This window comes from Sceloporus occidentalis, unplaced genomic scaffold (assembly GCF_023333645.1).
Source record: "Sceloporus occidentalis isolate IW3139 unplaced genomic scaffold, rSceOcc1.0.p SCAF_59, whole genome shotgun sequence".
Lineage (NCBI taxonomy): Eukaryota > Metazoa > Chordata > Lepidosauria > Squamata > Phrynosomatidae > Sceloporus > Sceloporus occidentalis.
In genome coordinates this window covers 5,938,948-5,965,610 of record NW_028317039.1, presented here as the reverse complement: position 1 = coordinate 5,965,610, position 26,663 = coordinate 5,938,948, and the positions used below count along the sequence as shown (strand labels likewise).

Below are 26,663 nucleotides of genomic sequence, written 5' to 3'. Positions count from 1 at the left end.
TGTGCAGAAGCAAAACTGGTATACAATTAGCTTATTGTTCCTTTCTGCTTTATGCAGAGATCTAAAGGGCTGAAGGAAAAAAGCCAGCCACAAGAACAGAAGAACAACTATTGATGTTGAATAAGGGAGTTGCTCTTTTCATACAGCTATATTTCAAATACTGGAATTACAGTTAATCTCAAGTACCAGCCATTTGAAGGCGTGTGCCACGGACTAGTCATAGGAACTACTTATTTTTACTGGAAGGTTCTGTTTCTATCTACCATCACCGCAAAATGGAACCCAATAGCCCTAAAAAGATACAGTTTTCTGTCCCAATTTTTCAGAGCCAGTTGGATCCAGAAGCATCTGAACAGGTAACATTTAATTTTTCTGTTCTAAATGGTGACTATATTCTAACGCTTGGATTCATTTGTTTATTTGAAAACAATGTTTTGATGTCCCATCCAGAAAATTGTATTTTAATGTCTTAAAATGTGATCTGTCTATTGATTTGTAAAATCTGTTAAGTTTTTACGATGAATGATTATAACTGCAATTCTTATCCTCGCAGTTTTTATAAATAATAATTATAATACTGCCCTAGAGTGTGTAAATAACCAGTAGATATTCAAACATTAATTAGGCTATTATATTTGGATGAGCCACCACACCTAATAGGCGAGTAAGACATTTTTACTTTTGTATAGTATAATTTGGTGGTATTTGTAAAATTTCAGTACAGGGTATACTTTCAAACAAGGGCATTGCAAATTACCAGTACTTACATAGTATTACATAGTTACATAGGCTGAAAAAAGACATGCGTCCATCAAGTTCAGCCTTTCCTATATCTGTTAATTTGTTGCTGTTGATCCAAAAGAAGGCAAAAAAAAAAAACCGGTTTCGCTCTTTCCAATTTTGCACTAACCCAAAATGGCAGTCAGATTTCTCTGATTGCTTTTAATATGGCTTTTTATTTAAATAAACTTTTTGCCAATAAAAGGCATGAGTAATTTACAATGTTAATAAAAACAATTATTTATATTATTCAATTACAATACAAAAAGAAATAAAATGATAGTTATTGCACCATAAAATGGCTTTATGAAAGTCAAGTGATGTAAAGATTTACTTAAATATAGCCTCTTAAATAATATAAACATAACAGAAAATATTGCTTAAATATTTATGGCTAATGTAGTGTTTAGTACAAGGATAATGCATTGTATTGTTCTGGATAATTTTCTAACATGGAAAAAAAAATTGTTATTGATTTCTGTACGAATATGAGAACTTGGATACTTTAATAGTTTATTAATTGTCTAAAACCCTAATCTTATTCATCAAGAAATTATATAGACAGAAAACTGAGGAACAGCAAATTAGTTCAAGTATTAATGATTTATTTTCCAAACAAGCAGCAATTAACTTAGTAACTAAACAAGTGGTCCAAGTTAATATATCTAATAAATAGATACCTCAACAGCCTAAAATTATAAGACCTTTTATGATGCCCTATTCTGTTTGTGTTTTTATCTTGACAATCTGGATCACAAAAATTGCATAGGAATATTAAAAGTGAGCATTATGTATTCAACAGTACAAGGACAAATTATTCCAATGCTGCATTTCGCTATGAAAGTTCTACATTTGGACAGAATCTGTAACTATTCTATTAACAGATATTGGTTAATAGGACTTTATGATTTCTTTTGCATCTGAAAGATGGCAAAGTGTTTCAGACAGCCTTAATAAACATTCCACCCAAGGTTGATAAATAAAATGTAGTACAAAAAAGAAATACAAATCTGATCTTGCCATATACATAGTAACGCCTCCAATCATGCCAAGTTAAGACAATTAAATTATATCAGTTAAGGAAAAATAGAAGTCTAGATGAACTTAAATTTGCCAAAATGTTAAATGATTCATGTTGCTATGGCAAAATACGCCATGTTGTTCACGCGTCACGTGACTGCAGTTTAGAATTAACAAGACACAAATAAAAGAGTATTTTTCTGAATAAGAATTAGTAACTGACAAGTAATATATATATATATATATATATATATATTATATATAAAGTAAGAGATATATTGCAATGCAATATTTTGTTAGTAATGTTGTATTTTACGCATTACAAAAATATGGTTTGCTTCATGGGAAATAAAATTGCTGTTAATGTCTGAAGTTTTTGCATTTATGTTTTACACAGATAAGAAAGAGAAGGCCGACACCAGCATCACTGGTTATTTTGAATGATCACTGCACACCGCCAGGTTATTAAGTATTTTGATTACTATTCTGTTATGTCTAAGCCAAACCCACAAGTAATGGATAGTGTTTGTAACCAACACCAGCTATAATTTAATCTTTAACATTTAAAATGGTGCAAAATGTACAGGGCTCACACGCTATATTGGTTGCATTCCAATGTTTGGGTAAACTACAAAAAAAGTAATATACTCCAAAATGAAATGTATTATTTTTTAATGATTTATACTTCACAATGACTTAAATTGTTATGAATGGGTATTTTAGGTAATGTCTTGAAGCCAATACATTTATTTATATAGGTGGATATGTTCATAATATGTAGAAAAAAATACAGAGGGATTTAGGCCCTAAATGGTTGTCTTTAAAACCCTTTTTTTATTGTGCCAGCATTTTTTTTTTCATCTTTTTATACTACTAGCTCAGATGGTTTGAATTGATTTCTAGGACTCATACAAGCCATCTTACAAAGTATCAATTTAACTAACCACATCCACAGCTTTGTGTTTCTCAACTTGCTGCAATGTGTCAATGTTATTTAGAAGGTTATTTCACCAATTATAAAAATTTATTTTTTCTGCATGCCAAAAATATAAAATTTTTCATCGTTGAAACAGTCTTTATATTGATACATTTTTTACCGCCAAAGTCTAGTTTTTAGACACGTCGTCTAATCTAGCCCTTTATGTCTCAATCTAACCAACAACTTCTATAGATGAGGATGACAAGAAATTAGGGGGGGGGGTAAATTCATTACTTGAAAATCTCGAGGAAAATGTGTGAGGATAATGCTTATCGTCCCGATTTAAAAAGAATAATTCGCACTTTTAGCTATACTACACAGAAATACCTGATGCAACTGGTATACGTCGGTTTATTGTAAGCAACAATCATTTCAATGATGCCATAACTAAGATTTGCCAAGCTTAGTTTTACCTTCCCTGTGATAATCCATCATGTTATTTTGAAAATGTTTACAGCTAAAGCCTTACTTTGTGGTTTGTCATCTTACATCTCTATTTTTTGTTTTTACTGAAAGACAGCAGCTGTCAGCACACAGAATATGCATATGTAATTCAGCTTATACCTATAATACATCTACCATCTATTTACCTAAAACACATTACCAACGTAAATGTTCTGTTAAAGCTAGTATAGGCTTAAGCCGTAGAAAAATGTATACCGCTAGCAACACCCCTGATGCTCTGTGTGGATACGTATGTTATATTATTCTTGTTATATGATTCTCCATTTCTGAAAATTCACATTTTGCTGCAGGAGTGCTGACACCTCCTGAACTTGCCCCCTTGGCCTAGGGCAGGATATATTATTGATCACTGCAGTAAATATTTTTATAGCTGCAGAGAAGGATTACTTAATAATAGTATAACTCGAGGGTGTTAATGGTTTTGTGAATTTTGTATATTGTTATTTTTTATATATTTTTTCTCCCCAGTTGTGGTAGCTCTACAACAAAAGTGTAATTTTTTTGTTCTATAGACAAACACCTTCATGCCACATTTGCACAAAAACTGTTTAAGTAACAAAATCATAGCAATGGGAGATGTTCTCCTGGGATTTGTTTCTCCAGCTGGGCTACTGATGGCAGGCTGGAAGTGAAGGCAACATAAACACATTTGTGCCTTGAATGGTTTGCTTGAATTTCAGTTCACAAAATAAATTAAAAGATATATAAAAAAAAAAAATATTTGGTCTTATACTTAACCTACTTCTTATTGACCTGGGAGACTGGTGTAAGGAACAGAGATACTAAAGAAAGTGAGCTGAAACAAAAGAGTAGTTAATAGTCCCCATCCCATTGTCAGAAATACAGAAATCAGAAATATAGTAAGGATATAGATATCACAAACCTTGTAAGGTTATGTATTGAACGTTCCAATGGATGAAAATGTTATTGAACTTATAAGAACTTTCTTTGGCTAGTTAAAGTTCAGGAACAAGTACTTGGTGGTGGGTGTATGGATTGGAAATAATGCTATTGTTGAATAGGGTTTTTTATCTTCGCTAGTCTGTAGGTTGTGCGGACACCCACAAGGCATCCATGCAGTGCATTCTAATACCATGAACAATGCATACATAGTAGTTGTTTATATTTCTGTATCAAAATCATATGACTACAACACCATCATGACTGTGTTGTCTGTCTTAACTGGGTGCTGAGTGTAGGCTGAACTCTTGGTCTAAATATACAATAAAAAAGTCTTAAAAGGGGCAAAAATGACAATATCATCAAAAAACAGAGTTACAATGGCAATTTAACAAATAAGGAATTAAAATTACTGCTGGAGTTAAAATTAAAAATATGTTAACTTCAAGTTTTTGTTTGTTTTTGCTTACAGCAGTATGACTATTAACGGACTTTAATCTCTGTAGCCAATTTTAGAATGATCTTTAGAGACCCACACATAATGGTGTATTGTGTTATTTGGCGCAGATCCAACCTTTTAGCTTCATTTCTTGGTGTTCTGCTTCCTTTTAATATTTTATAGCTGGCAGTTAAATTTTATATTTTACTGTAACTGAAAGGAAGTAGGCGTCTTAGAAGCACAGATAAAAATAGGCTCTCAATATGGGAAAATATTTTGTGTTTCATTCTTCTGAGAACTTATATTTTTAAAGAGTTCATGTGACGTCAGCTTTTTTCTAACAGAAACAATCTCTCTCATCTTGTACTGTTATACATGTAAGGTCATTGGATTTTAATACTAGACTACTTTTGCTATAGAGGTACCGTATTTTTCGCTCTATAAGACGCACCTGCTGATAAGACGCACCTAGATTTTAGAGGAGAAAAAAAAGGAAAAAATATTTTGAGCTAAAAAATGGGCTATAAAAAAAGGACATCATCCTCCCGTCATGCCTGCACAGAAAAAAGCTGGTCAGACATGATGGGAAGTGTAGTTGGACTACAAGCGCCGTACTGCGCATGCGCCGGCGCCATACGTGACACGGCGCTTGCGTCAAATCCCCCCGTCCTCTCCATCCAGTCCGCCCTTAGCCGTCGCAACGGACCAGAGAAGAGGAGAGGCGGCGGTCTCCAGATGAAGACCTCCCCTGGACGGCGAAGCGAGACAGAGACTGTCCGGGACACTTTTGGTGAGTACCGTATTGGCTCGGATATAGGCCGCCCCCGTATATAGGCCGCACCCTAAAAGTTTGGTGCTTTTTTAAAGAAAAAGTTTTTTTCTTTAAAAAAGCACCAAAAAACATACTGCCACTCTGCCCCCCCCGCCCCCCGAGATATGCTACCACTGTCCTCCCTCCCCGAGATACGCTGCCACTGTCCTCCCTCCCCGAGATACGCTGCCACTGTCCTCCCTCCCCGAGATACGCTGCCACTGTCCTCCCTCCCCGAGATATGCTACCACTGTCCTCCCTCCCCGAGATACGCTGCCACTGTCCCCCTCTGCCCCCCCCTCCCCAACTTACCGGAGCAGACTCCCGGGTGTCTTGCGGGGCCGGCGGGGGACATCTACGCAATACAACTTCCGGTGCGGCATCCCCCGCCGACCCCGCAAGACACCCGGGAGTCTGCTCCGGTAAGTCCGCGGGGGGTGCAGAGGTAAAACGCATCCGCACGATGCGCTTAGACAACCTCCCGTGCCGGCACCCCCCCCCGTGGGAAGTGCTGGCAGGGGAGGCTGTCTGAGCGTATCAGGGAGTAGGATGCAGGTCCCCTGCACCGCTGCGGGGGATCTGTATCCTAACCCCGCTGCCTGCCCGGCGCCCGGGACCCCGAATATAGGCCACACCCCCACTTTAAAGTCTTAAAGTGGGGGGAAAAAGTGCGGCCTATATTCGAGCCAATACGGTATATCGTTGCCCCCCCCCCCTCCCTGCCTGCATCTTCGCTCCATAAGACGCGGCTGATTTTTCATCCTACTTTGGGAGGAAAAAAACTGCGTCTTATGGAGCGAAAAATACGGTATTTGGAAAATGTAAAGGTAACAATCTACACATACAAAGAATAGTATATTTTAGATCACATGCCAACTTTATTGCAAGACAAAGGCTAGGTTTCCACTTGTTTTTTTTTTTGCTAAAAACGCCCATAAAAACGCCAATTCAGCCACACGGCTTTTTTTTTTTTGCAAGGAAATCTTGGCGTTTTTCTCCAATAGAAGTCTATGGGAGAGAAAAAACGCCATGTGGGTTTTGCCTTGGCGTTTTTTATGGTGTTTTTTTCCACAGTTACAATGCAGAGGATGGACCCAGTATCTGTGTGTCCTACGAGAAATAGGCTGGAAACAAACAGTTTCACACAAAACAAAGTTTATATTGAATTTTACACCATCTGGAACAAACATCCATTACAAACAAACATACCCAACTGGATCCTGCGTGCCAAAAGCAACAGCAAACAATTTGCACCATCATTTGGGGCCAATCTTCCTAGAGGAGCAGACATTCGGAATAAAGCATGCCTTACAAACCACAGAAAAGAGGCAAAAGGGTCCGCTGGGGCGAGTTTAAGTAGAACTCTACCAAGGAAATGACATCAGGAGGGGGCAGATACTTGCCATTTATCCTAATCCCTTTTAGTTGGGTGAAAATTCCAACGTGTAAAGGCTGGAAAAACTGCCTAAGGTCAAAAAAAGCAATTTCCACAGAAAGGCTTAAACGCCAGAAAAAACGCAAAAACACAGGTAAATGCAGTGGCAGTTTTCTTGGCGTTTTTTCCTGGCGTTTTTCATCAAGAAAAAAATACAGGACAAAAACCCAAGGGGAAACCTAGCCAAAAGGAAGCAAAAATAAAAAAAAATCAGTTTCCACTCATTTTTTAGAGTGTTAACGTAACAACAATGAAGATAATGCTAGTAAATAGTACAATTACTTAACATGCAAAGAGGTGCTTCTTTTATTCAATGTTTAAAAAAGACAAATAGGCCCGGTTCATCTATACTTCTATTTATATGAAAACCCATGTGGTCATTTAATGCAGCTCTAGTTTAGCAATGTCCCGAGCTGGCACATATACATTGTTATGTGGAGCATATATTGTGAACACAGTGTAAGAGTTAGAATAAATAAGGCAGTTTCCCTTGATTCTTACCCAATCTTCACAGTAATATAACATGAATATATATACATAGACTGTGTCAGGCCCAGACTGGCCATCTGACACAAGAGGCACAGTACGCCACTGGTAAACAGGACTCCATACTTACCCATTTCAGGAGCATATAGGGTCCTGCAGTGTGCAGCCACCATAAAATAATGTAATAACAGTATAACATAGTATAAAAATTTAATGTTCGGTCATGTGTATCTAGCTGAAGGTCAACTGGCCTTTATAAAGCCAAGACAAAAAACAAAAAAATATATATACATTAGCATATCATATTTAGCTCATAATATTTGAATAGTTTCCAGTTTTTCATTGATTATTAAGCAAATTTTGTCACAGTCTTCATAATGGTGAGATGCAGACGCAAAGAAAGAAGAACATTAGAGAAAGTATTCTCACGGTACTTTAACCTTTTCTGTTTCATTAATCTTTCAGTTTGCACAGATTCGTTATCGCTCTTGTTTTTTTCTGTCAGAGTGAAGAAAAAAGAGTTTTGTCTGTGTACTGACAAACACCTGTGAGCTATGTGAGTGTAGAAATTAATACATTTTCTTATGCTTTTTGCCATTTAGAAATAGATGACAAGAGGATTAGCAGCACACATGAAGAAGTAAGTTTGTTTCTGTTCTTAGCAAAATATACATTTTTCAGTATTTTCAGTATTAACAATGTACATTAATTTTTTTGAAAACCTTAGCAATAATAATTCCCCCTTCAACCAAAACTTTCTTCTTTTTAAAAATGGCAAACACATATGTTTTCTTTGAAGTCTTATAGGTAAAATACTCCAAAATTAAATTAGTATTATTTTTAAATGATTTATACTTCACAATGACTAAAATTGTTATGAATGGGTATTTTATGTAATGTCTTTAAGCCAATACAATATTTATTTATATAGGTGGATATGTTAATAATATGTTATATTAACCCCTTTTTATAATATGTCATATAGTTTGGTATTTGGTAGACTTGTGCATTCGGATTCATCCAAATTGTAAATTTACTGAATTTTGACAAATTCAGCGATTTGTACAAAGCCAGACCCCCCCCCCCCATGAAGCAGATGAATACAAAGCAAAAAGCTCTGAATGTTTGCCTGAAATCCATGGGCCCTTTCACTCACATTCTCTCACACTCTCCCAAACAATCTTATTGCTGTTCACTCTCTCTTATGCTCTGTAAATGTTTCCCTACCTTCTCTGCCAACTACATCCGCTTCTGCTGACCACTTCCACATAAAAAATATTCACCATCCCAATTTTCTGCCAAACCGAATGGGCAGAAAATGAAAATGTGTTGCCTGAAAACAAATGGGCCAAAAACAAACCAAAGTTTGTTCAAATTAGTTTGGATCGTTTTTGGGCCAATTGCACATGTCTAGTATTTGCTGATAATATTTTAAAATGTATTAACATGTTGAGTAGAAGGTATATGCCATCTTTGGAGAGGTTGTGTTTCGGCTTCTTAGCTTTCCCTTGCAGAAAATATATATGGGTGCTATAGGGGTGCTTTGATTCTTTTGTAAATTTTATTTTCTATCAAACTATCTCTGAAAGTGATCTCTGCCTGGTCAGCTGCTTTATTCATTTTTGTTTAACTTAAAAAAATTAGAGCTCACAAGCATTCTTCAAATCAGTGATTTCGAAAATGCCCGCTCTAGCGCACCTTGAGGATTCGATATTGTTCTGGTTAATATTAATTAATATTAATCATCTGGCAGATGTATATACCGTGCCTACATTTAAAATATAGTTTAAGTTGACAAACTGAGAAATTAACTTATTTTGTATTTAGAAAGTTATATAAAACTGATTAAATAAAAGTGGTTTGCAGGTATTCTGAAATGCAGTATAACTACATGTATCATGCCACAGCAAAGCCAATGGCTTAATTAGTAATTCCTAAGGTTTGCTATAAAGTAATATGGTAGGTTGTTAAGAGGAGTTCAAAGCTTAGTGTTCTGGGAAGAAGAGAAGTTTTTGTGAACAAAACAGAGTCATTATGGTACCAGTCTAAGTGTACTTTTTATATATATTTTTATACAGAATGTGTCTCCTAAGCAGAGGAAGCAAAGTGTATATACCGCCCCAGCCATGAAAGGTACTGTTCAGGTACTGTTCTGTTATGAATTAATACACTTGTTTTTGTAACTTACTACATATCTACCTTAATGTCACATGTTCATTAACAATTTCTTACAATATAGAGTGACTGGGGAGAAAAAAAGTTGGTGTTCATGCAATATTCAAAAAGTAGCAATTTCTTTGTAAGATGTCTAAGACTACTACAAAGGTTATACAATGTATTCTTGACATATTGATATGAAAGAATGGTGTGGAAAGTATGTGAACACTTGACATCACACCTATCACACTTGTTGGGCATCTCCCAAAACCGTGGGCATTAATATGGAGATAGCTCCCATTTGCAGCTATAACAATTTCCACTCTTCTGGAAGGCATTTCACAAGATTTTGGCGTGTGTGGGGGGGAATTTACCCATTAAGCCAAAAGAGCATTTGTAAGGTCAGGCATTGAAGTTGAATGAGAAGACTTGGCTCACAGTCGGAGTTCAATAGGGTTAAGGTTAGGGATCTGTGCAGGCTTTTTGAGTTCCTCAACACCAAACCTGCCAAAACATGTCTTGAACAGTCATGCTGGAGCAGGAAAGTTCCCAACCTGGTCCCATAAATGTCAGGTGAAATTCCTGAGTAGCGTTATACATTTTAATTTTTCATTTTTACTGGAAAGTATAAAACATGAAAATGAAAATGTCTGTGAGAAGGAATGATTCCAGTTTTCTTGGGTTGGGTAGAGCTGGCAGCAAGAGTGTTTAAAAAGGGCTAACTGAAGGGTAATTTGCTAAGGACTTGGTGGGATCCAGAGTGATGACTGTTTGAAAGCTGTTCTATGGTGGGTGAACCACAAAATAAAACCCTTACCAGTGCCACCACAACCGCCCCTGGTGCTACCACTACAGCAACATTGCCAGCACTCCCCAGAGCAAAGATGGACAGGCACTTTCAGATAATAGCAGCAGCGGGGAAGAAGAGTGAAGGTCTGCTTCTTCAGTAGGAGTAGACCTTACTCCGTCTTGTTCCCAAGTGGAAAAGGATATGGTTATCAATAATTTTGTTGACTACAATGACCTGGATTTAGATAACCTTGCTGAAGTCCTGAGGTTAGAACTCCTGAGGTTAGGCCTCTGTCTCGCTGCTCTGGTGCAGTGTACGTGACTTGACTGCTGAGCCCTGGTTTATGAGTGCAATGAGTGAGTAGTGAGACAGAGGTCTTGCACTGGACTGAGCTGCCCACTGCTGGTCCTGCATCTCCAGCAGAAGGTAGTCCAGTCCTCTGCAGAGGAGTTTCCTCCATGTAGATCTACACTCTAGACTCATGCCTAGCTGAAGCTCAATCTCCTTCCTTACATTGAGATATCAATTCTTTACATATGTTTCTAATTTTGGGGACACATCCAGTTGCACAGTAATGCCTACCAGTCAGTATCTACCCAGTGCCCTGCTACTACTGCTTCTGCTGCCTTATTGTCTTACTCTGAGCTATCTATTCATCAAATTTGAGATGGTGCTGTTGTCAGTGAAAGGTGAGTCCAGAAGGTGTCAGGGACCTCTCTCTTTGGGAACTCCCTTCAAATGTTATTACCGAATAAAAAAAGGCCTCCAAATTTTGCCCGAACTGAACAGTCAAAAAGGAATTTAATGCCTGAAAACGAACATGTCAAAAATGAAAAAAAAATGGATCCAAATCGATTTTGCTTCCAGTGGACAAGTCTAGTTGCACACTTCAACACTCAGCAATCCTGCTCTGTGCGTGTGTCACGTCCTACCCAGGCTGTGGAGCTGCATATCTCGCTCTTGCTTCAGTTTCCCTGTTTTGCTTCGATCCATTCCTGGATTTCCTTTTGCTCTGTTCTGATCTTCCATTCCTTGCTTCTGCTTCAGCTCTTTGCTTCAGCTCTGTTTCCTTTATAAGGTGTGCCCCACCTGTGTGTTCTGTTTGTCTCAGTCTGCAGTCTAAATGTATGTCTCAGTGCTATGTGTTTGGATTACATGTTTGGTTTGTTTCGTACCTCTGTCAGCAGGGATTAGCGTTAGGACCCACCGTCATTGGAGTACTTTGGCGTAGTGGTGGGCTAAGCATACTATGGCCATATGATGTGACGGAATCTCTATATGTTTCATGCCTGCTCCAGGGTGCCTGCAGGATATCTCCAAGTTTGTTCGTTTTGTCAGATCTAAGTTTTGTTCAGATTTCCACATCTAGCCAAGTTTCGTTCTGCTCTGGACAACATCAGCTGCTATGTCAGGGTGCTGGTATGTGGCTGCACAACCCTAGGTGCTCAACACCCAGGTGAGTGCGGTAGCCCTGCACCAGGCCCTGTCAAACTCCGCTACTGCACCGTAACTCCTGCTCACAATCTTTGGGCACGCTGGGTCCTTACAGTCGTCTGTATGGACCCAGTTTCTGACACGTGTGTGTGGTATACCACTTAATGGTCGAGCAGTTGTTACTTCTAGACACTTCCACTTCACAATAATAGGACTTACATTGTACCGGGGGGAAATCCAGTAGGGCAAAAGTCTTAAAGGTGGCATCCTATGACAGTGCCCTGTTAGAAGTCACTCGTCTCCTTAGTGGACACTACTTCTATTTTTGAGTTTAAATGTTTCAGTCACATACGTTGCTAACAGGTGTATAAAGTCAAGCTAAGAGGCATGCCATCTCCATAGACAAACATTGACAGAGGAATGAGTTGTACTGTGATGTCCAGTAAGCTCATATACAGTGGCAAGAAAAAGTAAGTGAACTGGAATTGCTAGCATTTATGTATAAATCAGTCTCAAAATATCATATGATCTTCATTTAAGTTACAATAAGGAGCTATAACAATAACACAAATTATTCTATTGCTCTTGTCCATATCAAATACATAATTCCAATATTCACAATGTGGGTTGGAAAAGTAGGTGAACTCTTAGGCTTACCACTTCATCAAAATCGAATTGGGGTCAGGAGATGACAAACCTGGAGTCCAATCAATAAAATGGTATTGGATGTGTGTGTTTTAGAGCTATTTTGAGTTTTCTATGCTGATGTGAACCATGCCTCACAAAAAGGAAATCTCAGAAGACCTACGATTGAGAGTTGTTGATTACAAAGTAATCTCAAACAGTTTACATATTCATCAGTCCACAGTTAGACAAATTGTTTATAAATGGAGACAATTTAGTACCCTAGAGTAACGGCTAAAGGATTGAAGGAATTATTGGAACTGTTAACATCACTGTTCATGAGTGTACTTTTCGCAAAACATTGAACAGGCAGGACACCTCAGAGGAAGCCACTCAAACTGCTGTGTGCCTGAAGTTTGCAAAGGAGCAACATGACACTCCACAACGCTACTGGGAAAATGTTTTGTGCACTGACCAAACTAAGGTTGATTTGTTCAGGAAGAACACGCAGTACTACGTATAGTGTAAAAACAACACCGCATACCAGCATAAAAACATCCTCCCTAAGGGTCAAGGGAGCATCATGATTTCAGTCTGCTTTTCTGCCTCAGGCCCTGGACAGCATGCCATCATCGAAAGAGGCAATGAATTCCCAAGTTTGTCTCTGAAGCTCAGTATAAGTTTTTTAATGCAGCAAGACAATGACCCTAAACATTTTAGAAAATGGCTTAAAAAAGAAAATCTGCCTTTTGGAGTGGCCCAGTTAGAGCACAGACCTTAACTCATTAGAGATGCTGTGGAATGTCCTTAAGTGAATTGTTCTTATGGACATCCTAAGAATATGGCTGAGCTTAAGCAGTTATGTAAGGAAGAATGGTCTTACGTTCCTCCTGAATGTTTTGCCGGTCTGATGTGCAGCCCCAAAGAGCTTGTTTGAGGTTCGACCAGTTATTAAATCCAAGGGTTCACTTACTTCAATGTGCATGTTTAATGGATGTGTTCAATAAAGACCTGAAAGATTATCATTATTTGTGTCTTATTAGCTTAAGCACATTGTGTTTGTGTATATTTGTAACTTAGATGTAGATCAAATCACATTTTATACACAATTAATGCAGAAAACCAGATAATTAGAAATGGTTTATTTACTTTTTCTTGCCTCTGTAGGTGTGATGGTAAAGTTTTAGAAAAGACCAGCCTTCTTTCCAATGACATTTTCATGTCGGCCTCAGGATATTGTGGTTCTTTTACAGGTGATCCTCAAAAAGGAAACAATGTAGAATCACTGGCCTAGAATATTTGTCAGCATGACATTACAGTTTTCATTACATTTATATTCTTATTTCATAGTTGACTGTACATCTATCTCTGATAAATAAGAGCACAATATAAATGATGAGTAATGTAGAATAAATATTTAATGTACTTTGACAATGATTCCATCTGGTTCTCAGCCTCAGATAACAATTTAGCTCTGTAATAAAATATTGTCACCACGGAAATGCTTCTCAATAACAAAGGAATACATATTCAATGAGATATTTGTTTTAATTCCCAGTCAAAATAAATCGTTATTTCCCAGACAAGGCTCATGAAGAGGCAATGTAGAGTAAATATATTGATTTTTTTCAGATATAATAATAATCATTAGAAAACAAATACTTTAAGTATAATATATACTGTCATTGTAGTCAAATTTTCAAGTATTGACATGCTCATTGCATAGTTTAAGGATATCATAGTCTTGTTGATAGTTGTGATTATCTCCCTGTTTTACTAAACTAATAGATTATTATTAAACCATTTAAGACATATTATTTAAAGCTGAGATGCCATGTGATTTAATTCATTCAATAGCATCATTCAAATTATAAAAAATTATAAATTTTAAAAAGTAAATTTTATGATGGAATATCTTACATTTTAAAAATGGAACTACAGTAGGATAAAGAACAAACAATAATAACCCCATAAGAATAAAGTGTGTTTTCATTGTTTAATAACATCTAAGTACATTTTCAACAAGATTAAAAAAAAAATAAAAATATTTTGATAAGGTTTTCCAGTTACCAAACAAAGCTACCTAAAGTTGCACATTTTTTCCCCATGAGGGTGGTAGGGACAGTACAAGATGGATTTAGATTTTAAAGAAAATTAATTTTATGTTACACATATAATATATGTATATATATTCACATTAGATAAATGCCTTTTTCAAAGTCAGAGAAGATCTACTCTTCGGAGTAAATGCCATGTATCGTTCTATACTGAAATTAATCTACTGCATTTTAAAAAGTGGCTGCTATTCTTCAGTAAGATTCGCAGTTTATACCTAATAAGAGTAACGTGTACTATTTATTAAATAATGTCCCACCACATCTATCTGAAAGTGAAGAAAGATTGCTTATATACCTGCACACATAGCCTGTACCTAAAAATAAAAACCAATACTTACAGCTGCTATGTTTCGATTCTAATTCCATTTTGGCTTGTTAGTTTTGCGTATTGGATTTGTAATAAAGTAGAGACAGAAAGGCTTCCATTAGCAATGTAATGGTATACAATTTGTACTGGTTTCATAAAATTATAGCTAAATGGAGTGGGTGTGATTCAATAGTTTTACAAGTAAAATACACTGGTGTGATAAATCTTCCACTAATAACACAATCCATTTTGTACATAAAAATCTATGATTTAAGATTTTTTTCGATAATAACAGTGATGGTCTTAACAGTTTTAAGACATTTGGGGCAATTTTTACTCTTACTGCATTTTAGGGCAATGATCTATTTGACCTTGTCTCCTGCTACTTTTACATACTATTCTTATTTTGAACACTGACTTACAGATGCATTCAGACAGACCTATCCATAAAGTTACATTTTCATTAAATTATTAATAGTTTATAAGCCCTTTTATAAACAGAGTTTATATTCTTAGCATATAGGATCTAATGTATTCTGCCAGTCAATATGATGATTTATTTGGTACATACAGATGAATAAAATTAAATCTCCAAATTACCTTCTAAAATGGCAGAAATATGCTAAGCAATATGTTTTCATTCAATGCAATACCCACTGGGCTCTTTGCTCCATGGGCCAGTTGGGGAGGTCAGGGATCTCCATATATATGATATGATGCACTGTGACTAACCGGCACAACCCTCATAGTGAGCACATAGTGAGCACAACCCTCACTCTAAGCCACACGTCTTTAAAATGCAACAGGCTTGCATATGTAACATATCCAGCCACTCAGCTTAGAGGATGGCAGCTGTGGAGATAAGAGGTGAAGGGAGGCTGGGTCACTACCCTGGGGCAAGACATGTCACATTGACAAGATTCTTGCAAGTAGATGCTAGTGCATGGGACCATGAATTTTGCAAGTTGCTGTCAGGTTCACAATGTGCATTTCTGTGACTGCAACTTGCAACATTTACAGCTTAAAAAAACAATGACATATAAGAAAATAAAATTAAGAAAACTTGATGCATCTAATATGATCACTAGCATAACTATAGGGGTCTGAGCAGCCGCACCTGGCCCCTGCGACCCCTTCTTCCTGTTTCCTCGTACCGGTTCCAAATTGTTCCAGGTCGGAAGGCCCCTTTCTAAACTATTTTGAACTGGCACAGGGAGACAGGTACGTGACCCCGCGGTGAAACAGCAGCAGCCAGAGGGAAATCTGCAGGGGGCGGTGAGAGATAAGCGGGGGCGGGAGGTGGGATATATATATGTGTGTGTTTGAACATGCATGTGTACTTGTGTGTGTGTTTGAGCATGGATGTGTACTGTGTGTGTGTGTGTACGAGCATGGATGTGTAAGTGGGGTGAGATGAAGTGTGTGTTAGTGAGTATGAGTGTATGAGTGTGTGTAATTTGTGTAAGTGTGTTTACATATGCTGTATGTTTGAAGGGGGCATAGGAAGCACAGACTGGTTGTGTGGGGGCAATGATGGCACAGACTAGCTGTTGAAGTTGGGGGGGTTGGGAAGCAGGGCAACTGGTTTAATAAAGCTTGGGAAGGAGGTATGTAACCAAATGTGTAAGATTATATATATATATATATATATATATATATATATATATATATATATATATATATTAGTACTGTGCAAACATTTTAGGCAGGTGTGAAAAAAAGTTGTAAAATAAGAATACTTTCGAAAATACACGTTAATAGTTTATTTTTATCTTTTAACAAAATAGAAAGTGAGTGCAAACAGAAGAAAAATCTAAATCAAATCAATAATTGTTGTGACCAACGTTTGTGCTTTTGATCATCAATTTAATATATAGGTTAAAACATAAACTGAAACAGAAACAGCTGAGTAGGAAGAATAAAACATGGTGAGGAACAGTCAGACTAACAAGTTGAGCTTGCTAAAGACAGTTGAATGACAAAGGTCATACACCATGGTAAGACTTGACAACAAGACACATGGTACTTATACTTCATCAGCACAGTCTTTCCCAGGCAGAAATCTGATGGCAGGAGTTTCCAGATGTTCTGTCCAAGCTCTTTTGAAGAATCACAGACAAACACAATGTTGAGGACCATAAGTGCAGTCATTGACCATTCTTATGTCCCTTCCCAATCAGAAGATATCCAACAATGCCATCAGTTCAACATTGACACAAAATCGTGGGGCCATGGTATACCCATCTACAGTCTGGTCAGAAGTGGTCAACACGGAAGACTTGCTGCCAAAAAAGCCATACCTCTGACCTGGAAACAAGTACAAGCAACTTTTCACAACAACACAGAAAATGGCAGCGATTGCTCTGGACTGATGAGTCAAAATGTGAAATATTTGCCTGTAGCAGAAGGCAGTTTGTTGGAATTTTGGGATTTAGTCAGAACAAATGGTCTTCTCAATGCTGAGAAGTACAGTTACATACTGACCCATTGTGCGTTATCATCAGGATGCTGCAAAATTATTCTGCAGCATGGCAGCGACCCCAATCATACAGCCAAATTCATTAAGAACTATCTTCAGCGTAAAGAGTAACAAGGAGTCCTGGATGTGATGACATGGCCCCCACAGAGGTCTGATCTCAACATCATAAAGTCTGTCTGGGATTGCATCAAGAGGACGAAACAACTGGGACTGCCTAAGTTCATAGAAGAACAATGGTTAGCTATCCAAGATGTTTGAAACATCCTACCTACCGAGTTTTTAAAAAAAACTGTGTGCAAGTGTACCTAGAAGAATGAATGTTATTTTGAAGGCAAAGGGTGGTCATACCAAATATTGATTTGATCTAGATTTTTCTTCTGTTCACTCACTTTGCATTTTGTTAAATGATAAAAATAAACCATCAACGTGTCTATTGTTTAAAACATTCTTATTTTAAAGCATTTTAACAAGATGCCATTTGAACTTGCCCTGCAATGAACAATGATGCAAGTAAGGTACTTTTTAATGAATGTGTAAATGTGAATTAGCAGTAGTGAAAATGCAAGTTGAACCAGCTTAATTTTACTACATGTATACTGCCAATCTGTAGTACTTGCAGTTTATTAGTGAATACATTCAAAATAATATTTTATAAATGTGTGTCATGCAAGATCATGTGAGTTTGCTCAGGATTGCCTTTTAAATTGGGTGTTATTAAAGATAGACTATATCCTGAATTTTAGAAAAAAAATTTGCTAATTCTCTGTACTGATAATGTAACAGTAGCATGAGCTCTAAAGCTACCTTTAGCAGTTTGTCATTGGACCGCAGTTTATACTGGTGAACACATTTGGCTGCTCTATTTATATCAAATTATCGTGAGCCTTGATGAATAACTGGATAACTGAACAACATGCTCCAGATCTATTCTTGGAATTTCATCATCATACTTTTGCGTTTATAAATTATTCATTGACAGAGCTGTGTAGTTTGTGTTGCCATTTTATATAAATATGCTCAAGTATGTACAGTGCCCTCCACTAATACTGGCAAAGAATGCCGTAAAAAATGTCTATTGTTTATTGTTGATCTTTTCTTTAGAAAATACACAAAAATACTCGCTCTCACGGATATCAAACAATTGCAAATACATCACAGGTTTATCCCCCCAAAATATATTGCAAAATATATGGATAATACAATTATTTGCACCCTTTTGGTCAACACTTTGTTCTACCTCCCTTTGCCAAGATAACAGCTCTAAGTCTTTTCCTATGAGGTTGGAGAAAACAAGCAAGGGATCTGAGAACATTCTGCTATACAGAATCTCTCCAGATCCTTCCAATTTCAAAGTCAAGGTGGACTCTCCACTTCAGTTCACCCCATAGGCTTTCTATGGGTTCAAGTCAGGTAGGACCCTGATCTTATGGCCAGTAACCCATTTTTTGTATTGACTTTGGTGTATGTTTTGCATCATTGTCCAACCACTGCCCATTTTAAGCTTTCAGGCAGAGGCAGCCAGGTGTTCATTTAATATCTGTTGATATTTGATAGTCCAGAATGCCATGTATCCTAACATAATATCCAGGTCCTCTGGCAGAAAAACAGCCTCCAAACATTAAAGAGTCACCACCATATTTAACTGTGGGCATGAGGTACTTTTTCATATAGCTACTCCTCTGGTGTTTATTGCCACAAAGCACTATTTTGGTTTCACCTGATCATAGAATCTAATCCCATTTGAAGTTCCAGTAGTGTCTGGCAAGTTGAAGACAGTTGAGTTTCTTTTCGGAGGAGAGTAGAGGCTTTTTTCTTGAAACCCTTACAAGTAACTTGTGGTAATGTATGTGACGTTGGATTGTACTTTTGGATACTTTCTCACATCAAGACGTAACTAACTTCTGCAATCCTTCAGCTGTGATTTTTTTGGATGCTCTAAGCACCCTCTTCACGCTGTATTGAGACAATATAGACACACATTCTCTTTCAGGTTGATTCATAATATTTCTAGTTGACTGAAACATCTTAATTATTGCTCTGATGGCAGACATTAGCATTTTCAATGCTTTTGCTATTTTCTTATAGCCACTGCCCATGCTGTGAATCTTTATAACCTTTTGCCACACATCACAGGAAGATTCTTTGGTCTTTCCCATTGCAATTGTTTGATATCCATGGGAGCAGAGTAATTTGTGTATTTTTAAAGAAAAGATCAAAGGTCTAAACAATAAAGAGAATTGTTTGCATCATTCTTTGCTCATATTTACCAAGGGTGCCAATATTAGTGAAGGGCACTGTGTATGGTCAAATAGAATGATGGGTGCAAAGTGTGGCAGTCATTTTCTAGAACTCATATATGTAAAGGTCTGGTAAACAATAACACAAAAGGAAAGAAACCTAGTTTGGCTCAAAAAGGAAAACGTTTTAATTGGATCTGTGTGTTCACAGGGGTTAAGCAGATAAAAAACAAGAATGATTCTCCCTTTCCAGAGGAAGACGAAGGTGAAGATGAAGAGGACGAATGTGACCACTGAACAAAAATCTGGTGGATTTTTTTTATTTGTACTAAATAATCTCCAGTCTGTTTTGTAGACAGTCTTGTTAAATGGAAGAATCTTTAAATTTTTGTACCTAAATATACAATTGTGCATTCTGGAATGGTGTTTCTTCATTGATCAAGATCTATAGAGCAATTAATCAAAAATCATAACTAGCATACAGTATAATTATATCAAACTGCCATTCCATAACAGTGTCATGAATATCCTGTTTGCCACTTAACCATATTATTACCCCTACTGATTTGCTAAAAGATGTTTGCAATCATTTAAAATGATTCTGTAAATAGAATTAATTTAATAAACCTGCCATATAAATAAATATTTAGAGAAAACTGAGATTTTGAGTTTTTGTACATTTGACTCAAGAGTACAATCTGCAATACATTTGAAACTTGATTTTTCATGATTAACACTTTGAGTACCAAAAGACTTTTACTAAAAAAAATGTTTGTAGGTAGTCAGGGCCGGCCCAAGACAAAATGCCGCCTGGGGCGAAGTTTAAAATGCCGCCCCCCCATTATCTACCCTGCTGCCCCCCCATTATCCTCTCCCCCTCCCCCCTGTACTTACCTTCCAGCAGTCCTGCGGCGAGTCTCCCTGCTCGGTCTCGGTGCCGGTTTGTAATGCTGAGCACCGGAAATGAAGTCATCTTCTGGTGCTCAACATTACAAGCCGGCACCGAGACCGAGCTAGAGGGCTCTCTCTCTTCTGCTTTAAAAAAAAAAAAAAAAAAAAAAAAAAAAAAAAAGGGCTTGGGGCGGCTCGGCTCCATTGTCGGGCCGGCCCTGTAGGTAGTGGAACTGTAGTTGGGTCCATCAAGTTACTGGAAGAATTACCTCCTGCCTCCAACAGGGCAGCAAATTACTCTTGCCCAGTGGTGCATTTAGGTTTTGCCCTAGGCCTGACTACACTCACACGCCCCCTAATCTTAATTTGCCACACCCTTTCCTGCCAAGTCCACATCCCTTCCAATGTAAACTCCACTCCTTCCTCTGTTGGTCCCACCCTCCTCTTTAGGCCCCACCTCCTCCTCTCTTTATATTAAGCATGGATACAGAGTACCTACTTATATATTTTGTTATTTTGTGCACCATTTCAAATGTTTTATTTATTATTTTAAGAGATAATTTAATTAAAATAACAAAAAGAGTACAAATTCAACCATTTTCACCAAGATGATCTATGTCAAGACCACTGTGTGTTGTAGGAGAGTGGTAAGTATAATTTAAAACTTGCGCCAAAGTAAGAAAGGACCCAAACCAAATAAACATTATTTTATTAACAGTCTGAAAAGTGGAAAGATCAAGTTCACAAGGAAGCCAATGCAAAGAAACAACATATTTTCCCTAACATGTGTGACAAATAAAACATTTTGGAAAATAAAATATGGAAAATGTGCATAGGTCAACAAGTAAACTAATTATTTACACACTCAAAATATTTACATGCTTTTACTGTGTTTGTAAATTGTGTATCCCATTCATAAATAATTTGTGCGTGGCCAAGCTATCACCTTATTGGGTGTATGTGCGTTCTTTCCTAGTTTCCTAAATTTGTAGAAAAACTAAATTCTAAACATTATCAGATAGATGTTCTTTTCTCCAGTTCCCTCCTTAAATCCAGGAGCCATTTTGCATGCCTCTTCGCCTTTGCCCTCTTAAGCATTTGAATGTCGTGCCAGCACCTGAAGTCTGAGAGCTTTTTTTCTGATATTCACGGGTTATTATGGCTATGCTTCCTCTATGGATCATTGTAACCATTAAGCTTCTCCAAGACTGTCTTCATTGCTGTTTACTGATTTGGAATTTCTCTCTTATAAAAAAAAGTAAATATCACTTATAAGGTTAGACATTAAACACGTTTTTATTTTTTTTCTCAAATATTATATTCTGAATTCTATTACAATTAAGAAACCTATTAGTGTCTAAACACTTCCATCACTATATGTAGTCTGTATATATATATGAATATGTATATATATTTAATTTTGGCTTCGATTGTAAATACATAAAGTAGGTTTTTGGTATTTATGTTCTAAAAGCCCACTTTATGTATTTACAATCAAAGCCGCTATCTTTTTCTGCAGACTGTGGCTTCCAATAAAGCACAAGAGTCCCAAACTATTAAACCTCATCTCCAAAGCAATTACACTAAATTGCAAAATTCTTATTAAAATAATTTTAAGATTATGTCAGTGACCGCTCAAGAGGGAGAGAAAAAAAGAAAGAAAAGAGAGGGGGGGAGAGATAAAGAGAAAAAAAAGTAATCATCAATATTACACCAGGAGGTGGCTGCTAATGTCATCTGCCCCTTCTCCAAATCCCGCGCATTTTTAACATAGTTTAACTTTTTAATTTGATATAATTTGGATTATATAACAGATCAATGGCAATTAAAGCAAATTTTACCAAAACATCACAACGATTAGATACAAAGCAGCTTCTATATAAAACATATGCATCCTTGGTGAACAAAAAAAAGAAGAAACCAAATTACATACAGAAGGTATGGAAACCTGATTCAATGTGTATTTCGTAGGCACTAATGGATTGCAGATGGCTTTTTGTCTCCTTGATAATTGCAGCAGAGCACATTAGCCTATAAGTTTAAATGCCAAGGAGTCTCCTTACAGAGATTTGCACTTTTCCACACTAAGCTAGTATCGGTAATGGGTTTTCATTACATCTCCTTCTGTCTAAAACATGATGTACATGTCTAATCAGACTAATTATATTGCCATGCGCTACTGTTAAATTTTGCTTTTACACAGATAGCAGATTTTGCTAATATATTTTCTCACATATGAAACTAAGCTAAAATTAGCTGATATCTTTAGTCATGTCATCCCAGTTAAATAGATTTCTTGCTGTGACACAAATGTAAAAATGCAAGTGTAGCATTCAATTAACAATAAGAGCACTTGTTTGTAAGTAAGTGAATATATCTTATTTTTTGTCTAAGCAGGGAATTATATGCTTTATATAATTAAATTAGATGATATTGTTTGTGAATAAATTGTAATAGCCTTTTTAATCGATTTTTAATACTAATTTACCTATTGTTGAATCTTTTCATGATTATATTTTGCACAATTTTCATTCTCTAGACATTAGCTACAAGTGGGGAAAAAAGAAGGGGGCTAAAACAAGCAGGGAGTGGACAGAACAAAAAAGTTGGCCCTGAAGCCAGACCGGTGACAGTAGTAAAAGTGTTACTTAAACATGTACTTTTCAGGGTTGCAATAATGAATGCATACATTTTTCATAATCAAGGGGAAATATTCAAGGAGCGGGGTTATAAACAGCCTTAAACTAACCCCTTCCTTTTAAAATAATTAAGCATTAAATGGTCAACTGAGCCTATGAAGGATGCGGATATAATGGATAAGACCTGAGAACAGGTTGGAAGGTGGCCGCTGACGGAACAAAATATGACACCAATGAAAATAGATAATTGGATCCTGATGCCTTCAGCTGGATTGGTAAGGGTGAGGATATAGGAGGTAAAAAGAAAAAAAAGAAATCCCTTATGGAAATAAAGAAATGAAAGCAAAGGAGAGATAAAAGAGGAGAGAATTTAAAGAAGGGAGGGAACCAAGGGAGGAAAACTACAACTCGCTGGAGGTAGAAGCATTGGTTAAATAACCAGTGCCCCGGCCCCATACCTACAGGCTAATTTGTTAGCCTTAAAAGATATCTATTGTACACACCATTACATGGGGTTATTCAGTGCAGGGAAACAAAAACGATTTTTTCAATTGGCATGTTTTCACCCCATGTAATTTTGCCCTTTATAAGCTGTACCTTGAAGTGCCAATTCTTTCCATCGTTCTTTATTTGCTTGAATAATTTCAACCAAATTCTTTTTGAAATTGTACAAATCTACAGTGGCTAACGAGTATTCTGTTGTAGATCCTCCTTCTGTTTGTGTCGTCCGTACTGTAGGTTTTCTTTGTGTGTCAGTACCGCGTCCAACTTCAGAATTATTCTGACTAAAATAATAAGAGATATATCAATCTAAAATGGTAAAGACATTAAGCAAACGTATGTTTTGCATATAAGATATATTTATGTTGTTTCACAGAGTTGAATTCAGTTTGGCAACTTTACAATGTAATTTAAGGGTCGCTGAGTAGGGGTTATGAGTTATCATCATTATACATGTGATAGAGACAACAGAATTCAAATAATATATGTTACCAATAAAATCAACAACAGTAGTACAATGATGTTTAAAGCAAAATCACAATATTTGCTATTACCAACTCACGTAAGCCAAAAGATCAAGTACATTTGCTCTCATACAAGCACAGTGTATATGCTCCATGGTATGAATATGTTTAATGAGGACCCCCCCTGACTGGGGAAAAGGCATTAGGGACATTTTGGAAGACACTGGCAGCAAATATAATTTGCCCATATCTGAACAATTCTTCATGTTGATACAAATGAATTATGTTTTACAGTTGTTTGGGGGACCTAATAATATTGAAACAACAACAACTTCAACAGAGTTTCCATTTGGCATTTGGGAGACTGTTCTCCCATTTGCCCATACAACTATATTTCATCCAGTTTGGAAGTAGGAGAACCATTTTGTAGCAAGATTAAATGGTTCAGATACCTGAAATGCAATAGCTTCAATACTGGTTGCTAAAACCACTTGACCTGAAACCAGATTAATTTCTGATTAAATATAGTACCTTTATTGAAGGTGCCTAGTCTTCTAAGAAAATCTTTCCACTTTAAAATGTATCTTGAATAATGTATCCAGGTGCAATGGAAACTTACACACAGATAATTAATGTGTTTTTCCATCAAAACAAAATATATTCAGTTGGGCCTGTATATGAGTAGATAGGTAGATCCCCAGAGCCTGAGATTTAGATCCATTTACCAGATGAAATTACACATAGTTGTATTGGTGTGAGGCTTGCAACAGATTTGGAATATTAATGGCTTCAAAAGCTTTAGTAATATATCATTACATATGTGTAAAGATCCCTATCTCCTGTTTGAGGAGGCCCTGAATGTCCTCTGAATCATAACCACCAGCAGTTCAAGGACCAGAACATACGATAATGATGTATTACAGAGAAAGAAGTTCTATTTGAAGTAAAAACAGACAAATTAATGAGACCTGATGGGATCCGCCCCAAAATTATAAAAAGAGCTTCGACTTGACCCTATTTGAAGAAACCACATGCAAATAAAACTAGGTCACCCTATCAAACATTTGGAATTTTGCATTGGTGGGCCAACGCTATTAAACAATAAGTTAGGGTTTATATCTGGGAACTTTCCCGGCTTAGGCAGAGTAACAATGATTGCTGTAAAAAAAGTATTTTGGTACAGTTTGTAACGGACGCTGGACACCTATTTAACGAAGATTATAGGGACTGAAATTTTATGAAATTGCTATAGTTTTGTATTTCCACTCTTTTGTTTTTCAATTCAATGTGTTTCAGGAATGACTGTCTAGCCTATCGTTTAGTGTTAATTCCCTAATCCCTTTACCTCTGTTGTGTATTCGTCATTGTATGTATGTGTCTGGGCCCCCATCATTATCACAACTGCTCCCCATATTCTCGACCATTTATCTTCTCCTTCAGTGGCTATCTCACTTCATACCTCAGTGTTCACACCACACCACTCAGTTTCCCCCTGCCTTCCTCCCTCCCCACAGTGTCCATACCCCTCTGCCTTCCTCCTTCCTCCATAGTGTCTCTACTCTCTGTACCAATCCCTCCCTGTTCCCATCACTCATCTGCATACCAATCTGCTCCTGCCATGGACCTGGTATGTAGAGGAGAGCCCAGCTGCAGGAAGTGCAAAGTGTGACATCAGTGTAGGGCTGTTGACATCGCAAGGATTATCTCCTGCTTCCTGCTGCCGCACAGCTCTACACACTGCATACACAACATGAAAGAAAGGTAGGCACAAAACGTTAGGGTCTTTGTGTCTCCTTGAGGGGATTGGGATAACCGGTGGCTGGGCACCTTAAAGCCATATCAGCTGTACCCTCCTGATCGGTATCATTGGAACTTTTATGGCTGTAGAACACTGTAATACACTCATACCCAGCAAGCATTCTACGTATTAAAAGAAAAGAGGAAAAGGGGGATTTGAGTCCCAAAGGAGCACAGTTTCACTTAAAACAGGGGCACATCAGAGGTTTGTAGCATATTTAACATCATTACAAAAATTCACAACAGACGTTTTTCTCTTTATTGTTACGCTTAAATAAAATATTACTGATACCAAATTAAGAAAAGAAAATCTGCAAATAATGTCCCTGGATTCCCTTGAAAAAACCTGGTCAGTTTATTAAATATAAACAAGACTCTCCCCTATATAACCAATATGCAACCCCAATACCTATAGAAAATATACACTAGTCATACCTAAATGGATCAGAAAGTGCTATACGTAGTTGGTACATAAGCCCTTTTGTGCCAACCACATAATTAATTCTTTGAACATGCTCAAAGACATAAAGTGCTCTGTACAATGGTAAGCATGATAAATTGTTAGCTATGTGCTGTTCAAGATTTATTTGCATATGTTGGAAGCTGTTCCTAACCTGCACTGATTATATATATATATATATATATATATATATATGTATATATATATATATATATATATATATAGACTGAGATAGTCTGTCTGTAGATGTAAAGCTTAGCTTGTGGACCCTATGGTGTGCTTAAAGGCTGTAAATAAAAAACAGAAGGCATATGCAAATGTGTGGGCTCATGTAACCAAGTCTAAAGAATAAAAACAAATAATAAATATAAATAAATAAGTATATATTATCGGGTCAACTCACAATAATTTTCTAATACAGTTAAACTCTCAGGCCTTCTAGAAGGCAACA

At 36.9% G+C, this 26,663-nt stretch overlaps 2 protein-coding genes across 2 annotated transcripts in view; one reads left to right on the top strand and one right to left on the bottom strand.

Annotated features, from left to right (window-relative positions):
* The first annotated feature begins 275 nt into the window (after positions 1-275).
* On the top strand, positions 276-19,757 carry LOC149287591 (protein phosphatase 1 regulatory subunit 1C-like). Its single transcript, XM_089492795.1, has 5 exons — positions 276-356; positions 2,198-2,261; positions 7,918-7,955; positions 9,394-9,448; positions 19,672-19,757. Exons 1-5 carry the CDS (start codon positions 276-278, stop codon positions 19,755-19,757), a joined length of 324 nt encoding a protein of 107 aa, XP_089348921.1.
* Positions 19,758-23,552: 3,795 nt separating this feature from the next.
* LOC149287590 (dual specificity calcium/calmodulin-dependent 3',5'-cyclic nucleotide phosphodiesterase 1A-like) overlaps positions 23,553-26,663 on the bottom strand; it is a 46,158-nt gene continuing 43,047 nt past the window's right edge. Inside the window, exon 12 of the mRNA XM_089492775.1 lies at positions 23,553-23,775. Coding sequence (XP_089348901.1) covers positions 23,553-23,775 — 223 coding nt within the window. The remainder of the gene's footprint in view (positions 23,776-26,663) is intronic.

Excerpts from the sequence above, each read along its gene's own strand:
- LOC149287591 (XM_089492795.1), top strand. The coding sequence starts at position 276 with ATGGAACCCAATAGCCCTAAAAAGATACAGTTTTCTGTCCCAATTTTT. Across the intron at positions 357-2,197 it reads ATCCAGAAGCATCTGAACAG|ATAAGAAAGAGAAGGCCGAC; the intron begins GTAACATTTAAT and ends TGTTTTACACAG. Across the intron at positions 7,956-9,393 it reads TTAGCAGCACACATGAAGAA|AATGTGTCTCCTAAGCAGAG; the intron begins GTAAGTTTGTTT and ends ATTTTTATACAG.